The 16,807-nt window shown below is 32.6% G+C and overlaps 1 protein-coding gene across 2 annotated transcripts in view; it reads right to left on the minus strand.

The window, feature by feature from the left end:
* Positions 1-958: 958 nt before the first annotated feature.
* LOC140450305 (ribosomal protein S6 kinase alpha-5-like) overlaps positions 959-16,807 on the minus strand; it is a 422,483-nt gene continuing 406,634 nt past the window's right edge. For both annotated transcript variants that reach the window (XM_072543860.1, XM_072543859.1), the window contains exons 7-10: positions 16,115-16,292; positions 15,123-15,934; positions 14,794-15,061; positions 959-9,652 (exon numbers count right to left, since the gene is read on the minus strand). In XM_072543860.1, coding sequence (XP_072399961.1) covers positions 9,040-9,652; positions 14,794-15,061; positions 15,123-15,934; positions 16,115-16,292 — 1,871 coding nt within the window. In that variant the 3' untranslated portion in view covers positions 959-9,039. The remainder of the gene's footprint in view (positions 9,653-14,793; positions 15,062-15,122; positions 15,935-16,114; positions 16,293-16,807) is intronic.

Genomic DNA, 16,807 nt, shown 5'->3' on the forward strand with positions numbered 1-16,807 from the left:
TCCATTTTTTTTTTCGTATGTCTGTTTTAGCAACAATTTGATTTGTTTTCTGTTTTTTTTTTCAATAAAAACAATAAAAAACCATTTTTTTTTCTTTTAAAACAAACAGTGATGACAAATAAAAAATACATTAGCCAAAAAAAGGTTAATACTGCGCCAGAGGCAAAAATATTTAAGAAACTTGAAATTTTCAAGATGACCCGGATTTTATGATGGCGAGTGTATTAAAAATAAAGATTTTATTCTGAAAAAAAACAAAAAAGACTGCAAAAGATTTGCAAATCAATGACATCGAAAGTTGATTAAGCGTGGATGCATAAGTTAAATAAATAGCTCCGTTCGTACTCCTTTCCCACTTCCCCATAACTACATCTTTCATGATGGTTTTAAGCCGATGGCCACGGTTTGAGTTTATGCAGTCTACCTCTTAAGGATTGTTTTGAAGTATAATAACCGTAACCCAATCGCCCATTTGAACTGTTCTTCCATATGGGTCTATACTCTTGTATCTGGTATCACATTTAAATTAAATAAGTTAAGGGTGTTTCCGGTGACACCGGAAGTAGAGTAGTTACGAAAATATGACGTAAGACGCATTATGCGTCACTTTACTTGCATGCAAAGTTTCAAGAATGGCGTCTTTTTTGTTTCAAAGATATTTAGTTGGTTCCATACTTTATCCCAACCCTGTATACTAACCTTACTTAATTATATTTTTAGTATTTTCTCCCGATATATAAGACTCACGATAAAATATAGAATGGACGGTCAATACGTTGAGACAAAACTAGACATGCCGAATTCTACCCACAGCAAAGTAGGTCATATATTTTTTTATGACTTAGGTCATATGTTTTAACTAATTACCAGTTTGTATTAATGTATGTATTTGCTTTATTAAGTTTCATAAACAACATATGACGTGGAGAAAGGGTTAAAGGGCAAGTGAAAGTCGATATTTAAAGAATTAAATATTTAATACTAACATAATTAAGGCATATTACAATCATAATATGTATCTTGCCCTAAACAAGCATAACTCCCTCCATCGTCAGAGGTTCATTTAAAGGCACTGTCCACTTGGTCTCTTTTCAATTTTTCTCAATATTTTTCACATATAAATATATATATACCCATCAGTTACAGAAAAATACCATATACAAATGAACAATATCTGTAAGTAATATAAAATTAAATACTAAGTAAGTGGTTATTTCTTTTTAAACATAGATGTCGCTATACGAGAAATAACGTTTCGTGCTTTAAAAGAAACGCATTCATATTTTGATGCAAAATTTTAACATGTTTTATTATATGAGAAATGTGGTAAGTTATTCAACTAAACCTCAATTGAGTTTTAAGGAACACTGTTTTACAAAAAAAAACGAAAGAAATTAATGAATGAAAAGGCTGATAAGTTCATATATAATATGACAAAGTTCAAATGAATTCAGCAACGCATCAAATTGGTTTTTACATACTTAAGCATCAAACAGTATTAAGTATTTTTTAAATTTCATTAAAAAAACAAATTCAGCAATTTCCCAACGTTATCTTTATATCCCTCAGTCGCTACATCTATGTCTCGTAATTACAATAATATTGTACCTGAGTGCGAAAATAAACTAGCAGAAGTTAAAGAGAATCATTCTATCTCATTGGCGTAATCAAGCGAGGGCTCCAATAGGTACATACATTTTTTTTGACATCTAACAAAAATAGACACTTTTTTTCATAAATTTTTAAACTACGTATAGGGATTTTGACAGTTTCGAGTCCCCCTTTCTATACATTGGAAAACGCCAACGAACTAACCCAATTTAATAAATATAATGACTAAAATAAAAATCAGTAAAACGACATTGTAGTTACTGCTGGATGAGAGATTGCACAAATTCAAAGAAAATTATTCTTAGCTGTTCATTTAATATCTATATAGCATTAGCTGCGAATATTGTCCATCTCGGTAGCTAAAATCCTAAAAAAAAACCAATTGGAGTAATAAAATATCGGTTTGCTATAAAGTTAACAACAGTTTTGTGAGTGTCTATTATTAAGCTATTTAAAAAGTTTCCAACAAATCGAACGTTAGTGTATTTGTGTCAAATTTTGTTTGTATAAAAAACTATACATATGTTTCACATAGATTTGTGACTGAATTTGTTTAAAAATACGTGGAAAGGAAAACGAAGAAATAGCTTCATCTCAGTATGAAACGAAACTCACCATTTTCCTGCCAAAATCCACTTTTCCTTGGCTTTTCTCCTAGCATATCTAATGATATTAAAATATGACGTGAATACCTTAGGCACAGAATATGACAGATACAGATCTGATCTACTAAGGCCGAAACTCTTACCACACTAAAACATCAGCAAACTAATTTAGAGTCGTCCACAGAAAATTGAAACAAAAAATTACTATCAGCAATAGGATATAGAAATGAAGATATTCGCCAAAGAACCCAAATATGCAACATGATCAAAAACCTAGCGAAACTAAAGTGGAGCTGGGATGGCAAGAGTAAATAAGAGCATGTGTACGAAGAATATTGAAATGGTGACCCAAAATTAACACAAGAGACTTTACAGGCTGGTCGGAAAGATGGTCTGAAAAAAGGGGAGCAAAATGGACCCAATCAGCTAAGGACACAAGAGATTAATTACTTTTAAGTTAAGCCTATGTCCCAGCAGTGCAGTGATAGGTCAGTGCAAAGAAATATTAAGTTGAAAGCATGTCATGGTTTAAAAACTAAGGCAAGAGGTGGGCAAATATTCGTCGGAGTGCTCAGATGATCAATTAATTAACAAAATTAGTAATAAAAGTGATATAAGATGACACTATAGAAAAAAAACTATGTTAACTTTAAGCTTCCGAAGTTCTATAATTTCCTTCATTTTCCATTCAAAAAGAAATGCATTTTATAAAATATTATTAAAACGTTAAAGATGGACGAAATATTGTTATTTTATCAATTCCTAGAACAGTTTTATTTGCCCAGCTTAGTAACTACAATGGCTCATAGACAAAACAAAAATACCAGTGTTTGTATCATCAATACTACTACAAACTGGACTGTGCAATGATCCAAGTGTTAAAAGCATTGAGCTGCTCCTAAAGAAGCACAAAATCGCATTATTCCTGATAAATTTCAAATGAGTTACAACAAAACCGACTTACTGGATAAACAACTAACGATATTAAAAATATTCCTTCAAATTATCTTAACAGAAAAATCCACAGTAGCGTTTTCCAATTAAGTTATGGCATTACTATTTACAAAAAACAATATAATGTTTTATGTTTTAATGTTTTGCTCTTTATGGGTACAGATTTTATTTTGTGTAATGATTCTTAGTGCTAGAAGCTAAAATAAAATTTAAAAAGACATAAACATAATCCTTCCTCAAGAGCAAGATATATGTCGAATGAAAGTCCTCATTATACATATGCGTATACATATGCATTGGTGAGAAATTAGAAATCATAAAAATATTTTCAGGAAATCTTCATCTCAGGAAGAATGACAAAGAGGGAACAGAAATCAATGGACGAAATAATATACCGAACAGCAAAACAAAAAGTAAAAACGAACAATGGAAGAAACTGTTTATGTTACAAAACAGCTAAAGAATATTAAAGATAACTAATAAACGGTAATTAATCTACCTTAAATTGACACTTACGAGACTGGAAATTTGAAATTATAATACTACAAGAAGGTGCTACAAGAAGATATTGGCAATATTTGTAGAAATAATGCCAGATAATCGCGTTGTAAGAATAATAAAAAAATGGAAGGTCCCGTAAAGATGGATGGATGGATGATGTAGAGGAGAATCTAGAAGTCATAGAAAAAGAAATTAGTTCACGGTACTGAATGGAAAAGTGTTGTTACACACCCAAAACGCACAATGGGATGTAGCGCCAAGAGAAGAAGAAGAATATCTTATTACGCTAATAACAAAATAAGATATTTAGTTTAACTGACAATAGCAACTACATCACATATTGTATGATAGTAAAATAGTAATAAATACTCTGTAAAATAATTTTAGTGTTCTTTATTCCGAAATTGGGCTAAAACACTTGAAAGCGAAGAATACTTAAATGATGTCAGGCATTCTACAATCGCAAATAAACTAGACTGAATAATTATTAAAAATACGAAGAGAAAACGTAAAAAAAAAATAAGTAACCTCACAAAGATACACAATAAAAAACAAAAAGTGTTTCATTTAGATTGCAACTTTATATTATTTATCTCATTTGTATCAGCCTATAAACGTCTACTATACTGTGTATATATACCAAAGGAATTTTTAATATCGTTAATATTTGACCAGCACTTTGTGTTTCGTTGATAAAATTAAAAAATAATCAATAAAAAAAAATGTATTATGTTTGCGACAAAAACAATATTTTTTTTCTAGTTTCATAATACTTGATCAAACCGATTTAATTTTGATATACATGGAAGTGTGTAGTTAAAGCAACTCCCTGTTATATAAAATATGGTCAATAATCTTTAAAATATATCCTGTATATCAGAATAAAAATTGACATAAAAAAGATCAAAAACCTAAAATCAATAATAACATAATTTTCATATTTCAACTCAAGGAGTAATTCAATGCTTATCCTAATCAGGTAATTGCGAAGAATAAATATTTTAAATAAATATAAAAATTATTAAACATTTTAACAATGAGTCGGTTGCACTATTTACACATAAGCAATCATAGCCGATCACAAAAAATCATATAATGCAATAAAATTATTATGCAGTTTAAATCAATCTGCAGGCACTAAACAATCATATATCATAAACTTCGGTTTTCTTACATATAACTCCTTCCGGTAGGAAAGAATGAATAAATATAACGGATCGATAAGACCTTATTTCTCACCGTAGTAATCAAGCATCAGTCGACTCTATTCAATGGGGAATTTAGATTGAAAGTTACAGATCCAAAAACTATAAAACTGGAGCTAATGATGATGAATACATTGGCACACGGGACTCAGTTGAGTGTCTTTCCAGGCACTATGTCCAAATATCACACGCATGGGCCTTTCCTTCTGTTGTATACTGAAAAATGAAGTTTGTCGAATTAGTAGTTGATTTAAGCTTTGGCTCATCCGGCATTTTGTATATCAAAAGTGGTAAAGACACTCTTCTTTCAACCACGATACAAACAACATAACAGATTGTTTCTTTTCTCATATGTTTTGGACATGCAGATTGGCATTTTCACTGTCCATATCTTGCCGTCAGATAAGATATTTATATGTAAGCTACTGGAGATATATATGTGTGTTCTTTTAGTGTCTGCAGATTAACTTCTATGGTAAATGCTATTTAATAGAGTACTTCTTAAAAACGATTGTGGGAATTTCATAATAGATATCAAATTAAACATAGTTTGAACACTAACGACTTTGTAAGATTCATACATAAGCTGTTATTTAAACGAACACAAAACTATTCAGACCAGAAAAAAGTTCATATTGGAAAAAAAGTCAGCCTAGGTTCAGTGGAACACCAAAACACAGCAGCGAAATATGTTGGTTGAGAATCTCTGCTTTAATACATCCCCCAACTACTTTAAATTCAGATTCTTAGCATATGTAACAAACATGTGGCCATTAGCAAGAAAGAAATGCCGGCTGAAGAAGGAAACAGTGGCGCATATCTACTATACTAAGATGAAATATAGGAACTGTGTTAAATTAATGAAATATGGCTGAGATAATGATGGATAGACAGGTAGCCACTTCAGCACACTTTTACCTTTGACATAAAACGTGACAATTATGTGACGTCGTGATCACAAGTGACAGTGTGATCAAAAGTGACATTTATATGACATTTGATATAAATGTCACGTTTTGTTTAAAGTGTGCTGAAGTGGCTACCTCTCTACTATAATGCGAGGCCGACAATATCCGTTACAATTTGACAGATTTGTTGATCATGCTGTCGAATTATTTTCATGTAGATATAAGAAGGGGTAGAGCAGAGAGGAGGAACGAGTCAGGGTTCATGGATAATGCTCGTTTCATGGATAAACTATCAAATATTCTTACACTTATTAGACGGGTAACACGTTTAATTGACAATAGCTAACTACATGTTTATGAATTTTGGTATTTCTTGCCACTAAACGTTGTTTTCTCTTACACTTTCTCAAATTATTTGGTAAATCCGATCAAAAAACTCTGTTAAGTACAAAGTAATTGTATTCTTGACATGTTTATTTTTAGGGCAAACTACATAAATGCATCGTAATTTATTTTACAACAAATGTCTAAAAAGATACACAACATTTCCCTTATCCAAATCCATCAAGAAAACACGAAAAGTGGTGCGTCACAAATATTTAAATTGGTGTTCCATTTGGCATTACTATGTGAAAAAAGAGGGATTATCAGAACGTGAACTCCTTGCTACCTTAAAAAAAGATTGGTCTGATGTTGATCCCGACTCCGATGATGATGACAACAGTTTTATACCATCCCCAACTACTTATGTTTGTGGTAAGTCCGTTATTGATGGCAGAATTAAATAATTGTTTGATGAAGCTGTCCTTCTACACCCTATGAGGTAAATGCCTCAATTTAAAGAACAGCAGAGAATGACCAACAATCACTCCAGTGGTTACCATCACTAATCTTGCTGCTGAGCAAAAATTTCAAATATCTAATAAACAATGGACTTCTGAAGCAGATTCTAAAAATGCACAAATTTTACAGTCAACTATTCAATTCACCCATAAAAGCCAACTCATATTGTATTTTGAGAATTTCTTTCCTTTTGATTTACTGCTAGGTGTTTTTATTTTAATGAACGTGCACCCTTTACCAGGCAATTTATATTGGTCAATTGATCCATTTTATAATAATCCTGTTATCTCCAAAGCTTTTACAATAACCAGATTAAAAAAGATACTAAAAAAGTTCGCAAAAAGCTACTGGGAACTCCGGAAATAAGAAGAATTAATTCTATTGTTTAAGCAGTGGCCCTATAACAGCACTACAGTGGTTAAACACCAAAGAAGTCACGGTTATTACAACTGCCAATCAACCACATGTTCTAAGCATGTTAAAATGTACAAAAAGAAAGATTTTCAAAGGTTATTGCAGATTATACACTACACATAGAAGGTGTCGATCACTTTGTCTATTTCGGGCATTATATCCCATAAGTAGGAAGTCTACAAAATCGTGGATAAGGTTGTCTTCTTTTTTTAGATGCAAGTGTTATTAATGCATATATTATGTCCAAAAGAATTCACGATTAAACAAATACTTCCCACAAGGAACTTTTAGTCCTCATAACTTTTTACATGGTGCATATTTCTCTAAAAGCTGCACATAAATAGAAAGTTTGAACCTATTTTGACAATTTACTACTGAAAAAAAAATGAAAGAAATTTCTTTTTCATTGAGTTAATAAGCAATACACCCTTGCAGGATCACAATCATACAGCGGGCGAGTACGTGTTGACATTATATTTTAAATCATTTCAGTTTCACAAGGGTTAAATTGGTATCAAAATTGTCCACGTAGATTTGATAATTAGCTGTCAAAGATCGAATACCATTAACGACAACAAATGGAGTTTTTGTTTGTGTTTAATCACAATCATTTTTAAGTAATACTTAATAAAATAACAGGCCATTGAAACATATTTTGAAACATAGACATATCGGTCTTACACAAAACAGTAAAATTTTTATTACTCCCCGATATTGCAACCTTCCCATCTATTAAAAAAATTAACAAAACATGGTTTCAACATTGATACGTTTGTCACGATCTTTTCCTTAAAAATCTGTATAAAAACAATTTCATACAGCAATAAACGAGAAATAAACGATTTACAAAAAATTTTCTATTATATTGTATGTATAATAATAATATATACAGTTTTTTGGTATTTTTTCTTCATACAGAGCGTCATCCAAATAGAAAAGAAACCAGAAGAAAGCAAGTCTATAACTATTGAAAAATTAACTAATTTTTCTCAAATGTAAATTTTTTTTTTAAATATTATATAAAAGTGAAAGTGTTCGTCCAAAATATATTGGGGTCAAAAGCTTCATGTCGTAACCTTGTAGAACATATCAAGAATCGTGCTACAAAGGTATTAGCATACAAGATATAATAAAAAAATATCGTGTATAAAAGAACTACAATAAAAGTTAATATAAACATTGACATTTTTGTTAAAAAGGTTTCTTTTCGGCAATAAATGGCAGTCTGTAGAAAAATTTTTAAACATTCATCCTAATAAAGAAGTGCACTTAACAAGTTTGTTGTGAAATAAAAATGGAATTTGATTTTATCGATGCTCGAAGATGCGATAGAGATTTCAAAAAGGTTCAAAGAGTTCTCCGGCATTTGGCGTAACAATCTGCAAGAACAGTTTGTTAATAACAGTTAAAAATTGTTGTCGGAATTTCGAAAAAAGTAAAAAATGGAAGTTTTGTTTTGAATTGTATCATTTGGATAGTGTTTTGTATTTTTGTATATTTTTCACAATTGCTAGAGAAATCCATCATCACAGCCTTTCACAATTATCAGTAGAACCAAATCGTTTCACTAGACCCCATCGCAATCTAAAGAGCTTCGGCATTTTTATCTAAGTAACCAAAAAGTGTATTTTACAGGGATTTTTTAAATTTATATTTAACCATTTTTATCACATTTTTAGATTTTTTTATATGGTAACAAACCTCTACTTCCCGTACATCCCCAATTTTTTGCGTATAACCAACGATTTTCTCAAAATACTGAGTTTTAGTACAGGACGTCCCAAAAAGAGTTTTTGATCGTTCTTATAAACAATAATAAATACACACTTATTCAATTTTAAATACGATTGGCGAAAGATACATTCTTTCGTTAGAATTACCTAGAATTTGGGACAGCTTGTACATACAATCTGGAGTCAAAACGCATCTGCACCTCAATCTAACACCTACAAATGACTTGTAACTAATAATAACTATGTAACGTAATAAAAATAAAGTCTACCGCTTTTTCTTCCTATTCGTAGAAGAAACTTTCTTTCTGATTTTTGATTGAGGTGTCTCCGGGTGCTCTTCTAGTCCATCGACTTCCTGGATCTTACGTTTCCTAGTCCTATTTGGCAGGGAAATGAATTCCATAGGAGGTTCCCCGTCGATTTCTAATCTAGTTCTACGTATCCTCTCGCTCTGCCTGGACTGGATGTATCTCTTCCTGCCCCTCTTTTTCTTCTCGGTCTTACTGTCGACGGAATTTTTATCTGATACAACAATTCCACTAGAGCTGGTAGATTCTCTAAAAGCATCAGAAGTCCTGGAATCAGAACTGCTCGAATTTATCGTGTTCGAGAATTCGTTCACTCTTGTGGTCTCCTGGGGCTCAGGAGCGGCGAGTTCTTCAGTCTTTATCAATTCGAGCGAGAGCTTCGAGCGCGCAGGAGTAACTGCGCCGCTCTTCAACGAGCCCTCACTGGTAAAAGACGAACTGGAGCTATTATTATCGGATGAACTCTTCTTCATTCGTCTGCGCTGCGCTAACTTCGCATTGAGGACGTCTTGAAGCCGGAACCCTTCCCGTTCCGCTTTATGGAAGGCACTGAAGGTCGTCTGGAGAATCCTAAAAATAAAAAAACGGTCTATAAGAATCTATCTATTATATAAAAATGAATCCCTATCCCTAAGTTTTATAGTACTAGTCCAGGGAGGATGATCTGTTTTAATGTACATGTGAGAGGTAGCATTCGGATTTTTGCAAAAAAATTTGTGATTACTTAATAGTACACAAAATTAAAAAAATTATAACGATTATTTTAATTTTGCGCGTTTTACAATTACCATGATTCAAATGTCATACATACTGGGTAGGGCAAATTGTAAGAAAAATAGTAAAAGAAACAATTTTATTTTCCAGTACAAGTTATATTATACTCCTTTGGATTGGCTATCTTCACGTCTATTTACTTTAATGCACGTGCCCGATTTTAGGTTGAGGTTAATTGGTTAATATAATTAAATTTTATATCATATATTGATATAAGCTTATATATAGATTAATATAAGCTTTATATCATATATCAAGATAAGACCCAACAACTAATAATCAAAAATTTATTTTTTATATAATTACATAGTTTGGCAAAAAATCTTTTAAAATATAGTGGTATATAGTATATAAACATGTCATTCCTTTCCTTTATATTTCAATGAAAGTACTGCCATTTACCATTTTTTGTAGTATGATGTAGTTTAGTAGTTGTAACGTTATACACATAGATAAAATTACACCTAGATTGGTAACAGGGATAGCCAAGGTCAAATCACGTTCGGATTTCGCTCCCATTCGTTTGGAGGCGCTGCTAGTCTCATTCCTGCGCGGAGGGAGTGTGCTGTGGTCAATTCAAAGTCGAGTTTAGACGATGGTTTAGACAAATACGGCGCCATATTTGTATTTGTTTTATTTTTTATAATTTATTTTATAATTTAAAATTTTTTATATAAATAGTGCAAAAAGGTACAATTTTAGACGATTTTTTATTATGGCATCGAACACATTATATGGAATACCAATGGAAAAACGAAGAAATGAACAAAGAAGATGTTGTGTTCCAGATTGCATGGATACTACTAGCAAGCATTACCGTTTTCCAAGTCCACGAAATTATATGGATATGTTTGATAAATGGGTGAGTGCTGTTAAGAGCCCTAAATTGTAAATTTATGCGACTAAAATTGTAGTAAAATGCCTTCTGCAGAATTAGGCTTTCATTCACATAAAACTTGACATAAGAATGACAAAACAATAATTTAAATAATGACCAGTTGTTGTCACAACATTAAGAAAACTAAATTATACTACACTTGGCTTGTATTATTAATATTTCTTGTAACACATATAACATTTCTTGTAACGTTTTTATAAATAAAGGTTTTATTCTATATTTTATTCTTTAATTTTTTTAATCACAGAAAACCCAAAAAGTATACGAAAAATATTTATTATCGTATATGATAAGGATTTTTCTTGATATTTTAGGATTATATCGATTTTCCTTTACTTTAAAATGAGTTCACAATGCTAGGCAATATTACTAAACTTTTGAATTTAGCGCCATGTATGTATAGTTACGCTCCCGGTTACTAGGTGATGCGCCAATCATTGTTTTATTCGTTAACACGGAAGTTTCAATGCTAGGTGGTAGTGTGCTATGGTTATAAACGTCACATGTTTGTTAGTTTTCTTCAAATAACTATTTTCTTTCAATTTATTTCGGTTTTTAGTCATTTATTAACTTTCTCCTTCATTTTACTATTTTTATTCTAAAAATAGTTGTTTTTTTTTAAGTTAAAGTACGTTTATTGATGTTTCAATTTCAATTCAATTTAAAAACTTTGTTTTTTTGTTACTTGGTGAAAAATTCTTCTAATAATAAAATTTTATCTGACTCATTTATATTGACAATTCAGACATACATTATACATTTCCTGGTTTTCCCTCATAATTTACTATGGAATCACTAACAGGTGACATTTTACTGTCATCATGACATATGTTTGTCTTTTTAAAGACGAATTACATGCTATGATTTTTTTCTGACGGATATTCTCAAGTTACAGTTGATTTCATGTAATCGAATGAACTAAAAATAGTTGGCACTCAATTCTTCGATCAAATTTCTATGTACTAAATATTCTGTCATAATCTTTATTATGACATTTATTTCAGTTATATTTCCTGAATTCGACTCCAGTCTGTTCTATGCCGTAAACATAAAACAGTATGAAATATTTATAATCTGCTGCAAGCGACACGTTATTTGTCAGTTGGCAAATCTTGACTTCTGTCATCTCAGTTTTACTTCAATGCAGAAGTAAAGATACTTCAAAGATAGGGGAATACTTTTTATAATGTCTTCCGTCTGCTTAAGCTGGATTTTCTGCTGAAATTCATTTATACTGTTAAATCTAAGATTATATTTAATTTTTAACCAATATCCAATGACATATAATCTTCTCTGATAATTTTTATATTCGTTTTTTTTAAGCTGAACCTACACACTACGTTAAATGTTTTAATTCTTATGTGCATTTAGAATTTTTAATATAATTTAACTAATTCATTTAATAATAATTATATTCCTTTAATCATTGCCAATTTTCTATTTTCTATTTAAAATTGTCTTAAAATTATTTGCAATTTTCATATGGCAAGGAAATATTTAAAAAGTTATGATATTGCTAACACAAGGTTTATTAATCTAGTTTTTTGGTCGTATTAATTTTTTCTTGTCCACCTTTTGGTGGGACATATTCAAACCACAAGGGTAGAAGACTTTCCAAAACACATGGTCCACAATAAAATAACAACTGCAGCTGCTATTCAGAACCCAACGGCTACCTGAAGATACATACATGCAAGCATCTAGATTCAGCTACATATGAAGCCAACAATTACGAGCCCCTTTCCATATCAGTTGGCCCCACCTATGAAATTTGCAGTTGATTTTCGTAAACAAATTATACTCTGCATGTTTTTATACGTTCCCACATTAATTAATATGGCATTTTTATTAATATTTATTAAAAACATTACTCGTATGGTTTTTTATTTATTTTCAACAATAAAAAATATTCCCTAAACCCTAGCTATGCATTCACTTAAGTCAACATACGTTGATTTTTTCATATTTACGTTAAATCCAGAGGTAACTATGGAAAAATGACATCAAAACAAACAATAATATTGTCAGCGTCAAATGTATTTTGTAGTATTGTAAAGCTTTTTGCCATTTGTGGATTGAACAATGGGTCGAGGTAAAGCTATCGATGAGAAAATTTGTTCAATCATTATTAAATTTTTTAATTCTGGAAAATCCAATTCGGAAATCGCGAATATATTGAAATTGTCACGCAATAGTGTAAGGAATATAGCTAGAAGATACAAAACTACAGGTTCGGTCGTCACAAAACCTAGAAATGTACGAAAAAGTAAACTAACCGAAGCAGATCGAAGGGCATTAAAACGCATTATAGTGAAAAATCGACGAGCAAATTATATGGAGTTAAGCGTTTTATGGAGTGACGTTATTGGAAGACACGTTTCTAGATAAACATGTCACCAAGAGGCCCACAAATTAGGATTTGGTACTTACAAAGTAGGTTTTATAGTTGAAAAAATTAGTACGAATTGTTTTTAATAAATTTCATTTTATTTTAGGCTAAGGAAAAGCCACTTTTAACATTACAACAAAAGAAAAATAGACTAAGATGATCAAGCATAAAGATTCGACTGGAAGTCGCAGTGGGATTCAATACAATGGAGTGATGAGTCCAGATTTGAAGTGTGTGTTGGAGACAGTAGGAGTTGCGTCATTCGCAGGAAAAATGAAGCTTTCATCCCGACTGTTTGAAGAGAAAAGTCAAATTTTCTGCATCTGTCATGATCTGGGGCAGCATGTCTTCTATAGGTGTGGGAAAGTTACATTTTATCGATGGGATTGTAAACACGGACAAATATTTGAATATTTTAAAGAATCTTTTACAGATTATGGAACACCGTTTAAAATCAGCGGAAGATTCAGCTTCCGACAGGTCGGCGCTGGTTGTAATACCTCAAAAAAGAGTTGAAAATAGATTGAAGACCATGGCATACCACTTCGGGAATGGGTTTCTAACAGTCCCGACTTGTCCCAGATAGAGACTTAGTGGCGCGAAATGAAAAAAAACTTTAAGAAAACATCCTGCTAGGTCGGTCAACGAATTGAAGGAAAAATTGCAAGAAGTATGGAATTCGTTTACATTAGAATTTTGTCAGAACTTGGTAAAAACTAGGCCTCGCACAATTGTGGATATCATTAAAAATAAAGGTGATGTAACTCAGTGGTAAACTTTGACATTTTTGTTGTTGTTAATTTAATATTAAAATTTAATTTAATTTGTAAAGTATAATAAATATGATTAGTTAATATCTTGGTTTATTTGTCCCAGCTAGACTCATTTTTTAGGCTTACCTTTAAGATAAGACGTTCTCACACCTGAGAGACTGAGCTAGACGAAGCCTAACAATTGGCTCTCACAGAAAGTTGTGAGTTTTATTGTTATACATTGGCTCCCAACTTTCAGAGGTAGTTATATTGTTACCCATTGGCACCCATCGTTTGTGATGGGTCGTACTGCGCGAGGATGTTTTAAATTTACAATGCCAAGGAGAAGACGACCTGACTTCTGGTAGAAGTAAAGCAATGAGCGACGAGTTAAGTCACGTGTTGACCGATCTGATGAGCAACGAGGCACAGAAAATGATAATAGTCATATTAGCATGTCAAAATGGCGTTCTAGAGTGATAGGAAATGAAGTGGATACGCTTAGAATAGAACGTATTCGTGCACATCAAACATAACAACAGCGAGCACAACACAATGTCTATCCCACATTATATTGTTACTTTTTAATTTAATTCAACTATATATGTAAAGCAAGACTCACTGATGATGGTTTCAGAGGAACTGATTGATTCAACTAATCCATTTTCATATATTATTACATGTACATATTCCTACTACAAAAAAGAAGTTTTTATACTTCCATGTTTTAGTATTACGGTATACAGCGAACCACTACAGAATTTTCAATTATTGGTGTTATATTAACAAAAGTGGATATAGTTCGTATCTCCACATATTAAAAATTTGCCCTAATTATACAGGAAACATAGACAAAGAATTTCGATTTCGAGAAAATAATATCAAACATTGAACAAACCTTTCAGCAGTAGATCCAAGTACATCTGGCGTCATGAGAGGTGTTTGAGAGAAGTTCTGACTGCCTTGAATCCAGTTGTTGTTCTGGAGATCGATCATTCTCAGTCTTTGAGAAGGGTCTACGGTCAGAAGACCCTCAACGACGAATTTGGCTTCTTTACTGACTCCCTGCCAGTTAGCGGAATCAAAATTGAAGTCTCCATCTTTAATTCTGGTCATTATCGACGATACGGTTTCGTCTCTGGACCTAGCGTGGAACGGAGCCTTGCCTAAAATAGTATGAAATGGTTAACATGATAGGTTGATTGCAAAAATAATTTATGCACTTACCGCAAAGCATGGTATAGAGTATGACTCCCAGACTCCACAAATCACAGTTTTCGTCGTATCCTTCAATGTCCCCTTTTAAAACTTCGGGAGCTGCATACTGAAGGGTAAAACATGGAGTATGAAGTGATTCCTGTTCTTGTTTCAGTCTAGCAAAGCCAAAATCGATTATCTTAATTTCGGCGTCATCGTCGTCAGTCGTGAATACCAAGTTTTCAGGTTTAAGGTCTCTATGGACCACTCCACGCGAATGCATAAAGCTCACAGCCGATACCAGTTTCCTCATAATTACAGAAGCTTCACTTTCAGTAAATTTGGACTTCCGTCTTATACGATCAAACAGCTCCCCTCCTTTTAAGTACTCCATAATGAGATAAGTGTGACTGTCATCTTGGACGACGTCGTGCAGTGTTACTATGTTCGGATTACCTTGACAGGCTCTTAAGAGATTGATCTCTTGGGTACAATCTCTAGCTCTACTCACTATCTTTACAGCAAAGTCTTTGTCATTTTGCCTATTAACACATTTCCTGCAAATGGAGAAGGTACCATCGCCAAGTATCTCTTCATTAAAGTCAATATCGAAGTTTTGGAAAAATGGACTATTACTCAAACGGAAGTTCTTGATGTTAGCATGCTCTTTGTTGGGTCGAAGGAGATCGTCCGATATAACATTTTTGCTGAAGAGAACGGAAGGTGCGACATAGGAGTATCCCTTGAAGATTTTGTCATAATTGAGAGGAACGACGGCAGGGGAGTCTGTTGGGGGCAAAGCAGTGAATTCTTCGCTGAAATTGGACACGTCCAATTCGTTCCTAAAAGAAGTAGAAAAAAATTAAATATGGTTTGTAATGTAACAGTTCTTGTATAAAAATCGTAAAAGTCGAAATACTTTCATAGATTTATTAAATGTTTTGACATTTCCTACATACTTACTATAATTATTATAGTACATAGATATGTATTGGTATGGTATGATATGTAATGGTGTTTACCTTATCACAGGTATAAATGGAGCGGGTACTTCCTTTCTGGCTAATTTATCCCAATCCAAGCATTTGAAGAACGGATGTCGTTTCAGTTCTTTGGCATCTTCCTCTCCACCTCCTAACCGTTTCCTAGGATCCTTTACTAATAATTTGCTAATAAAATCTGCTACATCTTTTCCCACAGCTAAAACAGAGCAAAAATCAGTAATAAAAAACAAATTCTAACAAGAATAAATAATGTATTTTTCGATTAAACCCCTTCAATTCAGTGTGACCCAATGCAATCAGAAGATAAATGAAATACAAAAAAAAGAAAGACAGAAACACACCTTCTGACACAGAGAGAAAGAAGAGAATTATAATCGAAGACAGATGCTCTGAAGGGTATTGGGTCCTAATGAATTAGTTCTGAGAATAAAACCATGACACACTCGATGACCATTAGAAGAGGAATCAAAGCGAAGATAAAAGAGCAGCAAATACAAGCCGGTGCTGGAAAATCTTGGGCCCACCTAATAGAGTCACCAATCCCTCGCAACTTACCGAGACCCATTAGTGTAGCCGTGTTCAGAACAACTACGGGGCATGACTACCTGGCCTCCCATCTACATCGCATCGGCGTCCGCGAAAATGACAACTGTCCACTATGTGATCAGCCCCAGATGGATGCTGCTCACCTTCCAGAGTGCCCAGCCCTGA

This window comes from Diabrotica undecimpunctata, chromosome 9 (assembly GCF_040954645.1).
Source record: "Diabrotica undecimpunctata isolate CICGRU chromosome 9, icDiaUnde3, whole genome shotgun sequence".
Taxonomy (NCBI): domain Eukaryota; kingdom Metazoa; phylum Arthropoda; class Insecta; order Coleoptera; family Chrysomelidae; genus Diabrotica; species Diabrotica undecimpunctata.